This window comes from Heteronotia binoei, chromosome 2 (genome assembly GCF_032191835.1).
Source record: "Heteronotia binoei isolate CCM8104 ecotype False Entrance Well chromosome 2, APGP_CSIRO_Hbin_v1, whole genome shotgun sequence".
Lineage (NCBI taxonomy): Eukaryota > Metazoa > Chordata > Lepidosauria > Squamata > Gekkonidae > Heteronotia > Heteronotia binoei.
Window position 1 is genome coordinate 183,667,969 of NC_083224.1, and position 19,666 is coordinate 183,687,634.

Here is a 19,666-nt window from a genome sequence, read left to right on the forward strand (position 1 = left end):
TATTCTCTATGGAGACCAATTCCCGCATAGGGTATAATGGATAAATGATCCGTGGGTATCTGGTGCTTGGGGGGGGGGGCTGCTTTTTGAGGTAGAGGCACCAAATTTTCAGCATAGCATCCCGTGCCTCTTCTCAACACCCCCCTCCCCCTAGTTTCAAAAAGAATGGACCAGGGGAGCCCAATTTCTGTGAGCCCAAAAGGAGCCCCTATCCTTCATTATTTCCAAATGGAGGCTTTTAAAAGGTGTGCGGTCCCTTTAAATGGGATGGCCAGAACTCCTTTTGGAGTTCAATTATGCTTGTCACAACCTTGCTCCTGGCTCCACCCCCAAAGTCTCCTGGCTCCATGCCCAAAGTGCCTCGATATTTATTGAAGTGGACCAAGCACCCCTACAGCTTCTAGCTAAGATGAAGTCCATTCACCCATCGTGAACGAGAATACTTCTCTCTCAGGGCTAGGGAAGGGGCGGTGTCGGCCGTCTCTCGAGGGCTTAACGAGAATCTGCGTTTACTTTCTTAGGATGTTCACACTGGTTCAACAAAACGGGAGCGATTGCGTACCCCCGCCAATTAATGCTCTTGTGGATGGTCCCTGTTTACCGTATTACTAGATTGGGTCATTAGGGTGAAGGCCAGCGTTCCCCCTAAGTTGCAGAGTCTTGTGAGCAAAAATTCTGCTTTGTGAGCTACTGCAACAGTGTGCTCTGGGGTCATCCTTCCTGAGCTAAGATAAAAATGTGCGAGCTGGAGGCGAAAAATCTGTGAGCTAGCTCACACTAACTCAGCTTAGAGGCAACACTGGTGAAGGCCCCCCACGGGCCTCTGAGCAAAGCACACGGCGCCGGCCAATGAAAATTGTTCCGGGAGGCTGATCTTCAGAGCGAGCGGCCAGAATCAACCCAGGAAGGGAGAGCATGGGCTATTTCCTGCTATTTAATAAATATTCACGCTGTTTCCCCGCAAAGCTCTTGAGCCGTACGCAGTCTCTACCCCCCTACCTTGTCTATCTGAATAAGTATTGCGTGCACGCGAACGCTCAGATCTAGAATAAACTTTTGTTGATCTTAAAGGTACTACTGGACTCAAAATCTGTCCTATTGCCTAAGGATGTTCTTCCCGGTATTTGTGGCATGAGCACTAGGAAGTCTAGATTTCCTTTCCGGGGGTGTCCTGGGGTGGGAAAGAGACGCAGCACCCAAGAGACGGAGGCGGGGCGCAGGTTGAGCCGCGTCCACACATTCCTTTCCCATTGATAGAAAAACCCCCGTCCTGCGAGCGGTGACGTCATGCACAGTTGAGGCAGGGAGGAGGAGGCGAAGGCGACGACGGGGCTTTGTGACGTCACCTCCGCGCTTTGCCCAATGGGGAGCTTCCCCCGGCGGAGAGCGAGAGACGAGTGTTGGAATGCGGCGGACGGCTGCGGCGCCCTGCTCGGCTCCCTACTCTTGGCGCGCGCCCCCGCTCTCCCATCCCCGAGGTGGGCGAGGGCTGCGGGGGTAAGGGGGATTACGCGATTGGGGGGCGGAGGGCTGAAGGGGTTGCTGTGGGGAGACTCGGGGGAGGGGAGCCTGCATAAGCCTGGGGTGTGGCTGGAATTTGGAGGAAGGGGTTGGGTTAGGGGGCCGAGGAAGTGTGGGGCTGGGGAGGGAATGTGTGGGAATCCTTCAAAGGGAAAGTTTTTTGGGGGGGGGGTGTATGAGGTTGCTCGTGTTTGGGGTTGAAGAGTGGGGAAGAAGGCTTGGGGGCCTGTGAGGACTGGGGCTCTAGGGATGTGTAGGGTGGATCTTCTGCCAGGTTAGGGGTGGGGGGAAGAATGGGGGGCCTTCAAGGATACTGGGCCCAGAGGGTTAGATGGGGGCTAGGAAAGGTAAGGTAGCAACTCGGGCTCTAAGAAGTCACTTGAAGTGGGTAAAAACTCCTTAGGGGGCTAGAAGAAGGGGGCGGTGTTGGCTGCAGTGTTTTGTCCCTTGAGGTGAATGGGGAGCATGGTAAGGTTTAGTGGGGCTGGGGGGGGTAGGTTCAGTGGAGCTGAGGGGGGGAGTTTGGATGGTTGCCAGAAAGCAACTGTGAAGGGAAAAGATAAGAACATAAGAGAAGCCATGTTAGATCAGGCCAATGGCCCATCCAGTCCAACATTCTGTGTCACACAGCGGCCAATATATATATATATATATATATATATATATATATATATATATATACACACACACATACACACTGTGGCTAATAGCCACTGATGGACCTCTGCTCCATATTTTTATCTAACCCCCTCTTGAAGGTGGCCATGCTTGTGGCCGCCACCACCTCCTGTGGCAGTGAATTCCACATGTTAATCACCCTTTGGGTGAAGAAGTACTTCCTTTTATCCGTTTTAACCTGTCTGCTCAGCAATTTCATCGAATGCCCACGAGTTCTCGTATTGTGAGAAAGGGAGAAAAGATCTGTAGGAGGCTAGAGGTGGGAGAGGAAACTGGGGCTGTGAAGGCTTAGGGGGCTGAAAGGGGGTTGTTGAATTACTTGTGAAGCAGCTGGGGTTTGGGGATCAGTTCTGTGTCTTTTGGCACCTGAATCCTTGGCGTACAAAGTTAAGTAGAGGTTTTGTGTAGGATGAAACTTGAGGATGGGGCGGGGCCGGCCCTAGACTGTCTGGCACCCTTGGCAAGACTAACTTCTGGTCCCCCCCCCCCCGCACTGGTAATATCACCAAGTCACATGGGGACACCCAATTCAGTGACTCCCCAGAAGGCTGGCACCTTGAAAAAATTTTTTTTAAGAAGACTGGCACTCTAGGCAGTCATCTAGTTTGCCTAGTGGCAAGGTTGGCCCTGCTTAGGGGGCACAGAGGGTAAAGGTCCCTGGGGTGAAACTAGAGGTTGGTTCCAAGGCTGTGGGTAGTGGGGCGGAAAGCAAGGAAGATGGGGTTTTGTTTGGCAGGGATGGTGGAGGTGCCCAGCACAAGGAGTCGTGCGGGGTTATGGAAGGGAATTTGGGAAGTCTGCGTAAGGAGAGAGCAAGGAGAGATTTGGTAATGAGATGGGAAGGCTTTGGGGGTGATGGAATGTAAATGTGAGTGGCTGCAAAAGGGGAGAAGGACTGGGGCTTCCTAGTTTTTGAAGGTATGTAACTATGGATCTCTGGAAGCTGGGAAAGCCAGGGAGGATTCAAGGTCAGGGGAAGGAATATGAAGATTTCCAAAAGAATTTTAAAACTTGCAGTGGTGGGAAATATGCAGTGGCTGCCCCTTGATAGATTTCTGAACTGTTCCATATCTGTTTTCTAGCACTAGTTTCTGTCATCGATCCAGCTCAAGGGCCTGAGGGGCAAATCAAGCCCTGTCCTGCTAGGCACCATGTCCACCTTCCGCCAGGAAAATGTTGAAGATCATTATGAGATGGAGGAAGAGCTGGGAAGGTGAGCCTCCTTATTTGCCTTTTATCTCAGGAAGAGAAAGCCCCAGGCTCCTCTTGTTTTCCTTCAACAACCTTGTTAGGTAGTTTAGACTGAGAAAGACCACCTGGCCCAAGGTTAATAGCTGAGTGAACCTAAGTCTTGCTGATGCCTTGGCTATCTTTGGAGGCGAGGGGTCATGGAGTAAAAGCCTGGCCCCAAACTCCAGATTATTCTGGGCCCTTTTACTATTCATGCTGGCAAGCCTGTAGAAAGTGTTTCCTGTGAGGACTTGTGAAAGGGCTTGGGAGAAGCTGCTAGCAACAGAATGTTCACCAACTGCATGTAGCTTCTGCAGGGGGAGTGAAAGGGCAGCTTAAGCTTAGAAGCATCCTTCACAGGCAAGTAAGGGCACAGAGCAAGCTATGTGGACAGGAATGCTGTGCTGCAGGAACCAATCAGAGACTGAAGACAGCAAGGTGGTTGGAGGAGTGAAGCTCACCAATTTGAACACATTATCCCAGTTTGCATTGTTTATTGGCAAATGAAATCCCTGTGAATTTGGGATGGGGGGGGCAAATGAAGCAAAATTGCTCTGGTTTCATACTTGTGTTTCTACAAAAACACCGTTGTGGCATTCATGGTGCAAGCTTGATTGCTAGGAGTTGAGGCATATTTCCTGTCTGAGAAATTCTGTTCTGGCAGTGACTGTTCCCTAGAGCATGCTAAAAGAAGTTGTTTTTTTCTGTTGTTCGGAAATATGTGTGTGTTGCAATCCCGAGTTGTAATGGTAAATTTAGATTTTTAATGTATTTTATGAGTGTTATCCATGTTGTAAGCCACCTTAAGCTCTGTGAGGAAGAATGGCGACTAAGAAATTACTTAAATAAAATCCAGGGGTGTTTGGGGGGGAAAGTTGTCAGAGTCCTAGGTTGTATTCCAATAACTCCACATTACTGAATGCTGTATTCTGGGGATGTTAAACCCTTGTGATTAATGCACTGCTGGTTACTCTGCCTTACTCCAAGGAACTGCTTCCTCATATCTGAAGGTCCATCTAGCCCTGAATCCAGCTTCTGGCAGTTCCTTATAAACAGGGCATCGAGTTTTTAGACAGAAACTCCCTCTCGATAGTATGGTTCTGTTGAGCAATCGTGTCTAATATCTTTGGGTAGATTCCTTCTTCCTCAGAGAAATCCTGCTGCATTGAGGTCAAAGGCCATCAAAATCTGGTATCCTGTTTCCCTCAGTGGCCAATCAGAAGCCTGTAAGAAGGATGGAGCCAGTGTGGTACAATGGTCAGTGTGGGAGGCTAGGATCTGGGGGGTTCTCAGTTCAAATTCCCCTCTGCCATGGTAGCTTGTTTGGTGACCTTAGGCTAGTCACATAAATATCTTAACCTACTTCACAGGGTTGTTATGAGGATGAAAGGAAGGAGAGGGATCATAGCATTAAAATGTTGGAAGGGGCGTGAAGACCAGTCCAACGTTCTGCACTGTACCTGATGACCTAAAGAGGGGTGTCAAACTCATTTGGTATGAGGGCCAGATCTGACATAAATGAGACCTTGTCAGGCTGGGCCATGTGTATCATAAAATCTAATGACAGGTATTGGAGATATAAACTTTTTAAAGGACACAGACAAACGCAATTAAAAATTTCTTTAAAACTTCAAACGAACGCAATCTGTGACACAGAAGGAAGCAAGAGAGAGAGAAAAGGAAGCAGATGACAGCCAGAAGTTGCTCAGGGGCCTGATCTGTTTGACACCCCTGTGCTAAAGCATCCCTGACAAATAATCCTCCAGCCTCCACAGGAAATGATAGTAAACTGTTTCGAGCCTCCAGTGGGGGAAAAGACTGAGTTTAAATGAAGTAGATCAGTAAAATAAGGCAGTGGCTTATTTATTTCTTTCCCCTAGCAATTGGTACTCAGAGGTAGACTGCCTTGGGGCACGGGGTCTCCTTTTAGCTCTTATGGCGAATAGCTGTCAATAGTTCCAGGTGGGTAGCTGTGTTGGTCTGAAGCAACGTGACAAAGTGAGTGTCAAGGGGCCTTGCCATTTTTGTGTGTCTGTATGCTGGATGTCTTAGAAACAGCCACTGTGCCTGCTTCGCCTTGGCTTTGCTCTGTCCATTGTAACAATCACAAATATCCAGTTCTACCCTGCAGAAGGGAATGAAGCCTCTGTCTCAAGGACGCTTAATCTCTTCTCAGAGACAACTCAAACTGCTAAATGTTTAATGAACGAAAGGTGTTGGTGGGAACCAGGTTGGACTGTTTTACGCAGGCTTTTTGCACTGTAGTTTTGGTGGGGTGCATAATGACCCTAGATAAGGTGTAAAGGACTGGCCACCCCAAAGGTGAGCCAGTTCTGACACAGACATGTATCACCACTGTTTCTGTCTATCAATAAAGCCAGCTTTCCGACCACACCAGAAGCCTTCTTTAATTGAGGATAGTCCCAGAGCTGACAGAGTTTAATAGCACCTTTAAGACCAACGGAGTTTTAATCAGGATGTGAGCTTTTGTGTGTATGCACACTTTGTCAAACAGGATGGAATCAGAGTATCAGACTTGCCTGTCCATATATATATATCAGTATACTATATATTGATTTTGCTGTTCAACCTCATATATATATATATATCAATCAGAGGTCGAACAGCAAATCAGTATACAGTATACTGAAATGTTTTAATAGAAATAAACAAACAGAAATAACAACCTAAGTTCATAAGGCCATTAACATTTGTTTGTTTATATATATATAAAATGTGTGTATAAGGCAGAGGTTGAACAAGCAAATCAGCATTCAATATACTGAATGGTATGGACAAGCAAATCTGATACTCTGATTCCATCCTGACAAAGTGTGCATGCATACGAAAGCTCACATCCTGAATAAAACTTTGTTGGTCTTCAAGGTGCTATTGGACTCTAAGCCAGGGGTGTCAAACATGCAGCCTGGGGGCCAAATCAGGCCTCCAGATGGCTCCTATTAGGCCCACGAGCAACTCACTGTTGCCTGCATCCTTCTCCCTCTCTTGCTTCCTTCTGCATCACAACTTGCTTTGCCAGGCTTGCTCAATCACACAGGAGCTACAGAGCAAAGCTCCTCCCTTGGGGAGGAAGTGGAAGAAGAAGAGCTATCTTTGCCAGGCTCTCTCAATTGCGCAGCAGAGCTACTGAGCCAAGCCTCTCTTCTTTCTGTTAGTTGAGGCTCAGCAAGCCAGTGAGGTGGAATAGACTGAGTGTGTGTGTTTGTCTGTGTCCTTTATAAAGTTTATATCTCCATGACATGGCATTACATTTTATGACACCCATGGCCCGGCCCAACAAGGTAAAGATTCAGCCCTCATAGCAAATGACACCCCTGCTCTAAGCTATCACTTGGCAATGCTGTGAATGTGCCCTTCCATGCCCATTTAAGCCAACAGCTCTCACTGCATCTTGAGGCAGAGTGTTCCATAAGTGACTCAGAGGAGTCTGAGGCATGCGAGGCATGTTTGCTTTGCAGTGGACCCCACTGACTCCGAGGGAGGGTGCTGAGAATCACAAAGTCATTGGGGCTGGAAAAATATAAGCAATCAACCTCTGCGTCTGTCTCTTCCCCCACTTCTCTTGGAGGCAAATCACAAGGTTTTGTGCCCACGGCGTGGGAAAGAGACCCACTTGTGACTCAGACCAGGCAGGCTGGTTTCAGAGATTATCCCCGGCTGGTTTTGCTGACTGGCAACAGAACTAAAACCTGCCCGGCTGCCTTTGCTTGTCTCCCATCAGCCCCTGGTTGCCTTATATAGGAAGCCGGAGGCTCACTGGCATGATGTCACTGTTGGAAAATGTAAATAACGAACCAGGAAAAATCCTTCCAGTTTTCAAAGCAGCTGCAGGAGATATTTTTGTTCCCCTCCTTTTACGCACATGAGGAGCTGGTTGCTCAGCAGCTGAACTACAGATTAGGAAGGCCACAGGCTGGAAGAAGCCCGTGGCAAGTTGATTCCTCTTAGCTGGGCCACGGAGGAGAGTTCTGTCTTTTGCTGTTTGCTGTAGTGACTTAATGGAGCCTCCATATCCAGAGGCAGCATCCCTATGAACGCATAGGCTGTGGTCTCCAGGCTATTGTGCATCCACCTAGCTGGAGCACCAGCTTTGTGTAGTGGTCATATGCTCAGACTCTGATCTGAGAGAACCAGATTTGATTCCCCATTCCTCCACAGACACCTGCTGATGTGACCTTGAGTCAGTCACAGGTTCTTGCAGAGCTGTTCCTCTCAAGAGCAGTTTCTGTCACAGCTCTCTCAGCCTCACCTATCTCACCGAGTGTCTGTTGTGGGGAGGGGAAGGGAAAGAAGATTGGAAGCCGTTCTGAGACTCTTTCAGGTAGTGAAGGGTGGGATATAAATCCAGTCGCCTCTTCTTTTATTGTGTGAAATTGGATACTGGATTAATTTCATCCTCATTGTTGTGTATTCCCCCCCCCCCCAAAAAAAAAACTGGTATTCAAGAGCAGACTAGGAGATAAGGCCTCTCGAATATCACAGATGGAGAATTGCATGTTACAGTACAAGATGCCATATGATTTGTATGGGAGCACCCATTTATGCTCAAATGTAGAGGCTTGAAGATTCAGAGCAGTCTATCTTTCTGTGTTTGCAATTGCTGCATGGAAATAGTGCTGGCCTATCCTGCAAAACCATTGTAACGATTTCAGCAAGAGATGAAGCCTTCCTCAATATGCAGGCACCATGTACATTATATACTTTCTCACAGCATCACCATTCTGCATAACAGGGGACTAAAAGTGAGTTGACCAAGGCCTCTTTAGCAGGTCTGTAGCAAAGCTAGGATGGACCCTTGTGTTTTCTAACCGCTGTGGATAGTAACCACTGCTGTAAACATCTGTGCCCTTATAGTTATAGTCAAGTAGCAGCCTGGACTCACACCTGCAGTGATATGTTTGCAACTCTTGAGGGCATACTTGAATATTCTGTAGTTCCCTGTCCTCAGTGTGTGTGTGCGTGCATGTGTACAAGCACAAAATGTGACATTTAGCTTTCTTGAGAATCTGTCTCCTCTTTAAAAAAAAATAATAAACTCACAAATTACATTCTTGTGGCCTTTTCTTACATGCCCAGGAAAATGCTGATCATCCCTTTTGGGTCAGGAAGCAATTTTCTCCAGGCCTGTTTGGCCAGGGATCCTGGTGGTTTTTGTTTTTGCAATCTTCTGGGTGTGGAGCAGCGGTCATAGGAGGTATCGTAGGGGGAGATATTTGTGAATTTCCTGCATTGTTCAGGGGGCTGGACTATGACCCTGGAGGTCCCTTCCAACTCTATGGTTCTGAAGTCAGTAGGCCATCTGATTGTGAACCTATACTTGGAGGTACACAGTGAGAAGCAAAGTGAAACAGAACGAGATGCTGCTTTCCTCACACTCTGTCTCTCTTCCTTCTCCCCAGCGGCCAGTTTGCGATTGTGCGGAAGTGCCGGGAGAAGAAGACTGGGCTGGAATACGCTGCCAAGTTCATCAAAAAGCGCCGCCTGTCCTCCAGCCGCCGCGGGGTGAGCCGTGAAGAGATCGAGCGGGAGGTGAACATCCTGCGGGAGATCCAGCACACCAATATCATCACCCTCCACGACATCTTTGAGAACAAGACAGACGTGGTGCTGATCCTGGAGCTGGTCTCGGGCGGGGAACTCTTCGACTTCCTGGCTGAAAAGGAATCACTGACGGAGGAAGAGGCCACGCAGTTCCTCAAGCAGATCTTGGACGGGGTTCATTACCTGCATTCCAAACGCATTGCCCACTTTGACCTCAAGGTGAGATCCCGAAGGCACCCTGGAGATGTTTTATCTGGGCTTGGGGCAGCCATAGCTCTGGCAGAGGTTGTCCTTGAAAGGGCAGCTGCTGGGAGAGCCCTCTCAGCCCACCCACCTCACAGGGTGTATGCTGTGGGAGAGGAAGGTAAAGGAGATTGTCAGCCGCTCTGAGACTCTTCAGAGCGGAGGGCGGGATATAAATCCAATATCATCTTCTATCACAGCTTTGTTTAGAACAAGAGTGGCCAAACTGTGTCTTGGGAGCCACATGTGGCTCTTTCACACATACTGTGTGGCTCTCGGAGCCCCACACCACCCCATTGGCCAACTTGGAGAAGGCATTTGTGTCTTTAAATCACTTCTCCAAGCCAGCCAGTGACTTTGAGAATGCACTTAAAGTACCTACATCTGATGTTCATGTTTTGCGGCTCTCAAACATCTGACGTTTATTCTATGTGACTCTTATGATAAGCAAGTTTGGCCACCCCTGATACAGACGGTAGTAATACGTTAGCATGCTTTTATATACCGAATATTAAATCTAGTGAACTAAATGTGTTCCCTCACTCTTCCCATCTTATTTGATTACAGCAAGGGAATCAAGCCTGACTGCCCATGTATTGATATTGCATGTTGGAGTCTACTTTGGGATGGGCAGCAAATACCCTAAGAAAAAGTTGAGCTGGCCTGTTCTGCTATGTTTGTGTAGGATTCGAGAGCAGGGCATACATCCTCCCCCTCGCTCAATGTGGTTAAATAAAGGCTTCCTCAAATTTAACTGTCTTGGTGACCAAAGCCAAACGTTTCTATCGGAATAATTTGCATGTTTTTAAAAACAGAAAGCCAGTTCGCAATGTTCATTTACTGGTGCAACTGTGGAATGGGTGGTTGTGTGTGTGTTGCCCAGCCCCCAGATCTGGGCAGCCTAATATGCATGTTATATATACACACACACACTGTGGCTAATAGCCACTCTCATTGTGTGTACATGCTATTGATTTAGTGCAAATATAAGACAAAATGAAGAACAAAGGAACAATAAGGTATTTGTACTCCCCCAAATTATACACTTAAACGTTTCTACATAGGAACCACCCTTAACCAAATCCATAAGCAAGTGTTTTAGGGTGGAGTCCTTAAACGTTCCACTGTGATGTTGCAGTAGAGAGAAAAAGGAGGGACCATATAGGAAGGAGTTCTCATGGTTTCGCCCGTCTCACACTTCATCAGCCTCTTTTCTCAGTGTTTTTCGGAGCCACAGTAATTATGTTACAGACACGGATCAACCCATGCTCTAAATGCGTTGATCCGTGCTGCCGGTATATTATGCTGATTGTTTCCAGGTGATGCAAATCATGCATCTTAACCAGTTGCTTTGTGTGTTTGGCTCCTCCCAAGTTTGCAGGAAAACTTGGAAGAACCTTCATTTGGATAAGACTGTTCTCCCACTAGGAGGAGGCACTTCACTTTAAGCATAATTGTACCAATTTCTTATCAAGCTGCCTCCCCTTTCGTTGTCCTCCCATAAGGGAGTAGCTCAGGCTAGCCCATTCTTGTCAGATCACAGAAGCTAAGTAGGGTCAGCCCTGGCTAGAATCTGGATGGGAGATCTCCAAGGAATACCAGTGTCATGATGTGGAGGCAAGCGATAGAAACCACCTCTGAACGTCTCTGAACGACTGGAGAGCCAGTCTGGTGTAGTGGTTAAGTGTGCGGACTCTTATCTGGGAGAACCGGGTTTGATTCCCCACTCCTCCACTTGCACCTGCTGGAATGGCCTTGGGTCAGCCATAGCTCTGGCAGAGGTTGTCCTTGAAAGGGCAGCTGCTGTGAGAGCCCTCTCCAGCCCCACCCACCTCACAGGGTGTCTGTTGTGGGGGAGGAAGGTAAAGGAGATTGTGAGCCGCTCTGAGACTCTTCGGAGTGGAGGGCGGGATATAAATCCAATTTCTTCTTCTTCTTCTTGCCTGGAAAACCCACCAATGGTCATCATAAATCAGCTGCAACTTAACAACACTTCCCATCTTCCATCCAGGGGGTCAGAGCCTAAACTGTGGGCAGCAGGTTGGATTTCTTTGTTTATTTTATTTTATTTTTAACTTTCCCTGCTAGCCTGAAAACATCATGCTGCTGGACAAAAACGTCCCCAGCCCTCGGATCAAACTGATTGACTTTGGGATTGCTCACATGATCGAAGCAGGGAATGAGTTCAAAAACATTTTCGGCACTCCGGAGTTTGTGGGTACGTGTGGAATAAGGGATGTTCTGAAATTATGCCCTCAACAGCTAATGGGATGTGGAGGGGAGGGTGGTTTTTTTCTGGTACTGTTGCATTGCAGTGAGTTTGCAGTACTGAAATGATAATCTCAACATGATCATCTCAACAGCCAGTTTGGTGTAGTGGTTAAGTGTGCAGACTCTTATCTGGGAGAAGTGGGTTTGATTCCTCACTCCTCCACTTGCAGCTGCTGAAATGGCCTTGGGTCAGCTGTAGCTCTCGCAGGAGCTGTCCTTGAAAGGGCAGCTTCTGGGAGAGCCATCTCAGCCCCACCCACCTCACAGGGTGTCTGTTGTGGAGGAGGAAGATAAAGGAGATTGTGAGTCACTCAGACTCTGAAATTCCAATATAAATCCAATTTCTTCTACTCTTTCTCCCCCATTTTGGGAGGTACAAACCAGCAAACAACATTTAAAATACAAGCAGTCTAGGTAACTGCTTTGGGTGAGCTTCTTTCATTAATGCAAGTTTTTTTTTCCTTCCCAAAGCTCCAGAAATAGTAAACTATGAACCGCTGGGTTTGGAGGCTGACATGTGGTGAGTGAAACTAGTTTTGAGTATAAACTGCAGTGTCACCCCGGAGTCAGAAACAACTGGTGCTTGCACAGGGGACTGCCTTTACCTTTTTTTAATTGTTAAGTTATAAGTGAGCGAGGAGGCTTCAATTAAAAAAGGATATGGGCAGAATGGAGCGGGTACAGAGGAGAGTGACAAGAATGATCAGAAGCCTGGAGACCAAGCCCTAGGAGGAAAGGCTGATGGACTTGGGAATGTTCAGCCTGGAGAAGAAGAGGTTGAGGGGGGACATGGTCACTCTCTTGAAGTATTGGAAGGGCTGTCGCTTAGAGGAGGGCAGGGTTCTGTTCCTGTTGGCAGTAGACGAGATGACTCACAATCATGAGTCTAAATTAAGGGCAGGAAGCTTTTATGTTGGCCAGACTCAACGTATTTCCATTGTCTGTGGCCTCTGGTAGATATAAGGGTATCTCTTACGAACAGAGACAGTGCAGATGTGGTAGAGAACCTGACTCTATAAGGCGCATTCTGTTAGACTGCCCGTTACTTACCCATCACCACCTGATCAAACCTCTCCTCTTAACCCCCAACTTGGTGACAAGCAGAAGGATAGAGTTTTCGTTGGCTGACAAACGTCCCGCAATTCTGAGCAGGTTGCAGAATTTCTGGCCCTAGCAGTGAATGAGAAAGAAATTAAAAATGGAGTTGGGTAGGGAAATGCCTCATTCCACTTTTCTTAGCCAAGTTTTGCTTGTAACCTTGTATTCCTGTGCTGGTTGGGCTTGCAAATAACTGTGTTTTGCATGTCCCATTTTGAAGTTCCTTTGGATCTTGTATTTCTTTTCTGTTATGCCAATAAAGGTTATGTCTGTCACTCTCTTGAAGTATTGGAAGGGTTGTCACTTAGAGGAGGGTAGGGGGCTGTTCCTGTTGGCGGCAGAGGAGAGGACTCACAATCATGAGTCTGAATTAAGGGCAGGAAGGTACCGGCTGGATACTAGGAAAAACGTCTTTACGGTAAGAGTTGTTCAGCAGTGGAATCAGCTGCCTGGGGAGGTGGGGAGCTCCCCCTCCCTGGTGGTCTTTAAGCAGCAGCTGGGCAGACACTTGTCAGGGATGCTGTAGGCTGATTCTGCGTTGAGCCAGGGGGCTGAACTAGATATTTCTATGATTCCATGAATGCATGAATCTTCCTTCCGTTGCGCCAGGCCATTGTGGGTCCATCAGCCCAGCATCTGACTGCTCCCAACAATGGGGGCTCTCCAAATCCTCAGGCAGAGCTGACTCTTTCACCAATTGAGATCCTGTAACTGGAGATGCTGGGATTGAGCCAGGGGCCTTCTGTGTGCAGTGTAGGCACTCTGCCACTGAGGCTGTCCCAGATGCAAGCTGTCACAATTTAATGTACACCGCAATGTGTTAAACTATTTTCTTGGTCTGTGCAAGGTGGCTGCTTTCAACTTATGCATTCCCAGGACTTCCTAATTTTTGTGTGTGTTTTTTTTCTTTGTAGGAGCATTGGAGTCATCACATACATCCTGTGAGTCTGCTTTATAAAGAAATCCAATTGCATAAAGTGATGTTTGCATACAGCACAGCTGTGCCAGGGAGCTAGGAAAGAAGGGTTCCTTTTGAGCTCTCACCCCCCCCCCACCAGTACCTTCGTATGGGTGAGGTCAGGTACCAGTGAGTGGCCAGGTTGCAGGGACCTCAAAAAGATGGAGCTCCTCACCTGGGCAAAGGGCTGTTGCTGCTGATCCTGCAGCTAAAGGATGTGGCAGGATTCTCTGCTGTCAGACTGGTGAATCTGGGTGTGGTCTGAAGGCAGCAAGAAGCCATCTGGAGGGTGGACTTCTGATCTTGGAGCGATGTAGCAAGTGGAGGCACAGGACCAGTCTTCCAAGATCACTTGCCGACTGAAGGACATTCCATTCATGAGCAGAACAACCACTTAAATGGCAGCTGACTGAAACACCCCCTTATCGTACTGGTATGGCCTGGATGTGCCTGTATCGTGCTATCTTTTCTAGTGGCTGAAATTTCTTGATTCCCAGTATCAGGGATTATACTTCTTGTCTGCTGGATGGGACACCCTCAGTATCCTCCTCTGGCCAGTGGCAGTCAAGAACTGATGTTTCACCCATGGGGCTCTCAGTTCAAATCTCACAGTGCCCGATGCCCTGCCCTTCAAGACTTGGGGCAGATATCTAGTGATTTTTTTACTCTCTAAAAAGCAAGTGGTGGCAAGATGGGTGGAGGAGAGAATTGGTCAAGAGCAGTGTTCCCTCTAAGCTGAGTTAATGTGAGCTTTCTCACACATTTTTAGCCTCCAACTCACACATTTTTGTTTTAGCTCAGGAAGGATGACCCCAGAGCACACTAATCTATGCAGCAGCTCACAACTTTAATGCCAGTAGCTCACAAAGTAGAATTTTTGCTCACAAGACCCTGCAGCTTAGAGGGAACACTGACCAAGAGCAAGGGCTGTATCCTGTCTTCCTGCACAGGTGTTGCAGTTACTGACTGTAGTGGTAGGATCAGGCCTCATTTTGGGCAGGAGCTCATAGGAGTGGAGCTCTGGAACCTCTAAATTTTATTGTGCTCGTTCTTTCTCTCCCCCCCCCCCCCTGAATACTTGCTTCTGGGCTCCATTGTTCAACCTCCCTGTAAGAATTTTGATGAACTCTAAAATTTGACAAACTCTAGTATTTCCCCCCACAAAAAAATGGGAAAATAACTAAACCATATAAAGCAGACAGATGGAAATCTTCATCATGCCACTGTGGTCACCTAGGAGAAAGTAATTTAAAAAGTATGGTGGGAGTAAGGTTTTATTATGACAATTATAATTCAAGAGGCATTTTAAGGTAGATGCTGAGCTGATGTACCTTCCAGTGATGTCAGGGGTGTGCGGCATAGGCAAATGAATTGTGCTCATGAGCTCCGGCACCTCTTTTTCTACAGAATGACCCCTGGGTAGGATACAGCCCTTATATGTCTGTCCCCCTTCTCCTTACATGCTCAGTGCTCCCCAAAAAGACAGCATTCTGTGGCAGCTAGGTAGTCACTGACTGTTGTTCCAGTGGGGTATTGTGCCATTAGGATTTTCTAGAAAAATGCTCTGGCCTTCTCTTTCCACATAGCCTTTGCCCATAGATAGAGGGAAAGAGGAGGGTATAAAATGCTAAAATACTGCCTGCCTAGGACTGAAATTTTACCACAAACATTGGACTGCAAAGCTTTTGAAGAGTTTCTTGCTAGTCTTAACTAGATGGTGGCCTTGCCAGTGTGGGCATGGCAGCAATAGGGTGTTGGCCATGACCCTGCCAAGGGAGGCTGTTTGGTGTAGTGGTTAAGTGTGCGGACTCTTATCTGGGAGAACCGGGTTTGATTCCCCACTCCTCCACTTGCAGCTGCTGGGATGGCCTTGGGTCAGCCATAGCTCTGGCAGAGGTTGTCTTTGAAAGGGCAGCCCCACCCACCTCACAGGGTGTCTGTTATGGGGGGAGGAAGATAAAGGAGATTGTAAGCCGCTCTGAGACTCTGAGATTTGAAGTGGAGGGCAGGATATAAATCCAATATCATCATCATCTTCTTTCATTCTACCCGCAGTTTGAGTGGGGCCTCCCCCTTTCTGGGCGAAACGAAGCAGGAGACTTTGACCAACATCTCTGCAGTCAACTACGACTTCGACGAAGAGTACTTCAGCAACACCAGTGAACTGGCCAAGGACTTCATTCGGCGCCTGCTGGTCAAAGACCCCAAGTAGGAGACTCATGCGGGTCAGGGATGGGGAGGAACAGGCAATATGAAATGTTAACAGATTTTGAGCTGCCAGGGTCGAACTAGGCAGTTGAGTTCTGGCACAGCCGTCAGCTGAATTCTTGCACAGGCGAGCTTTCAGGTCAAAGCTGTGGAGCTGAGTCTTTCTCCGGTTCTGTTCTGCTCTGGGATTTTTGAAAAAAACTTATTTCCAGGATTGAAGAGAAGATGTAAAACACAGTTGAGGTTTGATGTAGATCATGATCTCTGCATTGGTCACACAGATCTTTAGAGGCTGACAAGGTTTTCGTGATAGAAGCCTTTGTGATTCAAAACTCCCTTCGTCAGATATAACAACTTTGGCTCTTGAAAGCTCATACCCTGAAACTCTTATTGGATTCTAAGATGCCACTGGACTCAAATCTTGCTGTTCTACTGCCGACCAACACAGATGCCTTCTGGGACATGTAGCGCGCTGGGGCGAAGTGAAGTCTGATAGAAGGTTCAGTATGGCAGTTTCTGCCTCTCCAGATCACCGGAAGCCGGTTCATCCTAGAGTGGAACCCATGGGATTCAGTCCAGAGGGAACTTAACCTGTGCCAGCCTTTTAGCAAAAGAGAACCAGTTTGGTGTCCTGGTTAAGTGTGCGGACTCTTATCTGGGAGAACCGGGTTTGATTCCCCACTCCTCCACTTGCAGCTGCTGGAATGGCCTTGGGTCATTGTTGTGGTTAAGTGTGTGGACTGTTATCTGGGAGAACCAGGTTTGATTCCCCACTCCTCCACTTGCAGTTGCTGGAATGGCCTTTGGTTAGCCATAGCTCTGGCAGAGGTTGTCCTTGAGAGGGCAGCTTCTGGGAGAGCTCTCTCAGCCCCACCTACCTCACAGGGTGTCTGTTGTGGGGAAGGAAGATAAAAGAGGATGTCTGGGGAGGAAGGTAAAGGAGATTGTGAGCTACTCTGAGATTTAGCGGAATAGAAATCCAATATCATCATCATCAATCATCAAAACACCAGTGCTGTCCTGGTCTCATGTAGCTCATGTTTATTTTTGTATTTGTATTTGTGTAGGTGTATGTGGGTGTGCATGCATGCCTAGAAATCATGGCGACTCCTATTGGGGCACAAGGGATGTTCAGTATTTCAAGGAGGTCTCCCATTCAAGGACTATGTTTATTTTCAGTGGGGTTTGCACAGGTTACATGCTCAGGCACTGTGCCCTTTTCCCGGTGCGCCCTTGCTCTTCCCAGGAAGGGTTTGAAATACCCAGGTCTGACAGATGCTGCTTGTGTTGTTGCAGGAAACGCATGACGATTGAGCAAAGTCTGGAGCACCCGTGGATTAAGGTACAAAAGAACTGCTTGGAATGTTGGTGTGGATTGCTTGACTTCCTGCCCTTTGCATGGTTTCCGGGGCTAGACAGTGTTGCCGCCTGGGTGGGATGGGGCATATTCGTGGAGCTTTGGCCTGGGTCTGCCTTGAAAGAGTCAGGATATAAACCCATCAGCCTCCTTTGTTGGAGGTGGGGTACGTGGTAGAGGTTTAAAATTATGCACAAGGTGGACAAAGGGGAACGAGAGCATTTCCCTCCCCTGTAATACTGGAACTCGGTTACACCCAGCAAAGCTGATGGGCAGTCTTCAAGGGACAAACGAAAGGCAGTACTTTGACTCAGTGAGTAATTAAATTGTGAAATTCACTGCTTGTGGACATAGCGATGGCCATGAAGGTAGATGGCTTTAAAAGGGGGTTAATCTGATCCACCGAGGAGAAGAGGTCCATCGATGGACACTAGCCATATTAGCTAAAGGGAGCTTCAGTAAAAGAGGTGGAAAAACCTCTTAATACCAGTTCTAGGAGACCAGCATCAGGGTTTCTTGGCCCTCTCTAGCAAGTGGGTAGTCTACTTTGTGAAACAGTATGCTGGACTAGATGGACCCCTAGCATGATCCAACAGGCTCTTCTCATGTTACGTCTTCCGTTTATTGTAAATTGGGGGTGTTTGGAGAGGGCTGCATGACTCTGTTATGTACTCTTTCTTCTGGTTCTGTAGCCATTCCCCTCGTGTCCTCCGGGGTAGCTGATCTTCGGGGGGGAGCGGTAAGGTATGAGTCATCTGTAAATGATCCCTCTGGTTCTGCAGGAGTGTTTTTCAGACCTCAAAGGAAATTCTGCCCATTGGCCAAAGGACCCAAGTGCATTCTGGAAGAAAGTTCTGGGGCACACCTTCAGTTTATGCAGGTCACAGCTGCCCCCAATGTGACCTGAGGGTTTGCCCAGTGTCCTCCTAGGGCAATAGAACAGGGGTGGCAAACTGCGGCTTGGGAGCCACATGTGGCTCTTTCACACATATTGTGTGGCTCTCAAAAGCCCCCATGACCCCGTTGGCTGGTTTGGAGAAGGCACTTGTCTCTTTAAATCACTTCTTCAAGCCAAGCCAACTGGTGGCTTGGAGAATGCATTTAAAGTTGCTTTCTTTTCACCTCTCCCTCCACCCTCTCTCATCTATTTGCCTTCCTTCTGGCTCTCAGACATGCAAAGTTCATGTCTTGTGGCTCTCGAACATCTGCAGTTTATTGCATGTGGTTCTTACATTAAGCAAGTTTGCCCACCCCTGCAGTAGAAGATCAGGAACTGAAGAGCCAGCCTCCTTTGAGGGGAGTGTCTCCATACTCTCTGGCTTTCTTGTTGAAGGACCTTGACATCTTCCCAAGCAAAAGCCCCTGGTTGTCTAGGGCATGGTTTGAAATCCATTGAGATGAAGAAATGGGGCAGGGGCTGGCAAGAACACTGCCAATTGTTGTTTTCCCCTCTAAGGTTTGCTTTCTAAGGTTCTTCTCCCTCCTTGCCTTCAACTTCCTTGCAGGTCATAAAGAGACGAAACGTCCGCAACGAAGAAAACAGCAAGAAGCCGGAACGGCGGCGCCTCAAGACGACACGGCTCAAAGAGTACACCATCAAGTCCCACTCGAGCATGCCGCCCAACAACACCTACGTCAACTTTGAGCGCTTCTCCAAGGTCATGGAGGAGGTGGCGGCAGCTGAGGAGAGCCTGCGTGAGCTGCAGCGGAGCAAGAAGTCCTTCCGGGAGGACATAGAGGCCCTGCGCTCCATCTACGAGGAGAAGGAGTTGTGGTACAAAGAGGAGAATGAAGCCATCGGGCAGGACCTCCGGCAAATCCGGCAGGACATGCAGAAGACGGAGGCCCTCAAGCGGCAGGCCCAGGAAGAGGCCAAGAGTGCCTCCTTGGCAGCCAACGGCCTGAAGAGGCGTTACCGGAAGCTCGAGAATCGCTACGAGGCCTTGGCCAAGCAGGTGGCTTCGGAGATGAAGTTTGTGCAAGATCTGGTGCACGCCGTCGAGCTGGAGAAGCTGCAGGGCGGAGAAGACGACTGTGGGATCCGTTAATGCAGTTCCTGGTGCAGGGTTGGCTGTGTGCAGATATGTGGATCTTGCTCAGCTTTGTTCTTTGGGGTTGTGCATCCCCTTCCCCAACAGAGTTTACCGACCCCAGGGCTGTGAGGGGCAGCTGACCCAATCCTCCTTATTTAATCACCAGTATGGCTGCTTCTGAGACTACACAACCCATCATGCAGTGCTGCCGTCAGGATACAATGCAGCTTGGGACTTGTAGTCTTTGACAAACTGTGTGCTTATATTTTTTTTAAAAAAGGATCTCCTACCAGTTTCTGCCTGGTTTGACTGAGGCCTTTGCTTGGAAAGGGCACCTTTTTATTTTGCTGGCTGATGCAGCCCCTTTTCTGTGTCCTTTCTTGCCAAAGCCTTCACAACTCTGACTTTCTTTTGCCAGCTCTGCTTGTGGTTTGGTTGCTGGGTCTTCAAAGAACCTGCCATGTCAGAGATAACTGAAAACATGAGACTTGTTTGGCAGCTGAGAAA

The 19,666-nt window shown here is 48.1% G+C and overlaps 1 protein-coding gene across 2 annotated transcripts; it reads left to right on the forward strand.

Moving 5' to 3' along the window:
- Positions 1–1,384: 1,384 nt before the first annotated feature.
- Positions 1,385–19,666, forward strand: DAPK3 (death associated protein kinase 3). Of its 2 annotated transcripts, none has more exons than XM_060232623.1 (9): positions 1,385–1,497; positions 3,282–3,412; positions 8,850–9,210; positions 11,323–11,452; positions 11,977–12,025; positions 13,518–13,544; positions 15,617–15,769; positions 17,066–17,111; positions 18,632–19,666. In XM_060232623.1, the coding sequence occupies exons 2-9, from the start codon at positions 3,351–3,353 to the stop codon at positions 19,172–19,174; spliced, it is 1,371 nt and encodes a 456-aa protein (XP_060088606.1). In that variant the 5' UTR covers positions 1,385–1,497; positions 3,282–3,350; the 3' UTR covers positions 19,175–19,666. The 2 variants fall into 2 exon arrangements, with proteins under 2 accessions (XP_060088606.1, XP_060088605.1); XM_060232622.1 differs by having other exon boundaries at positions 1,385–1,478.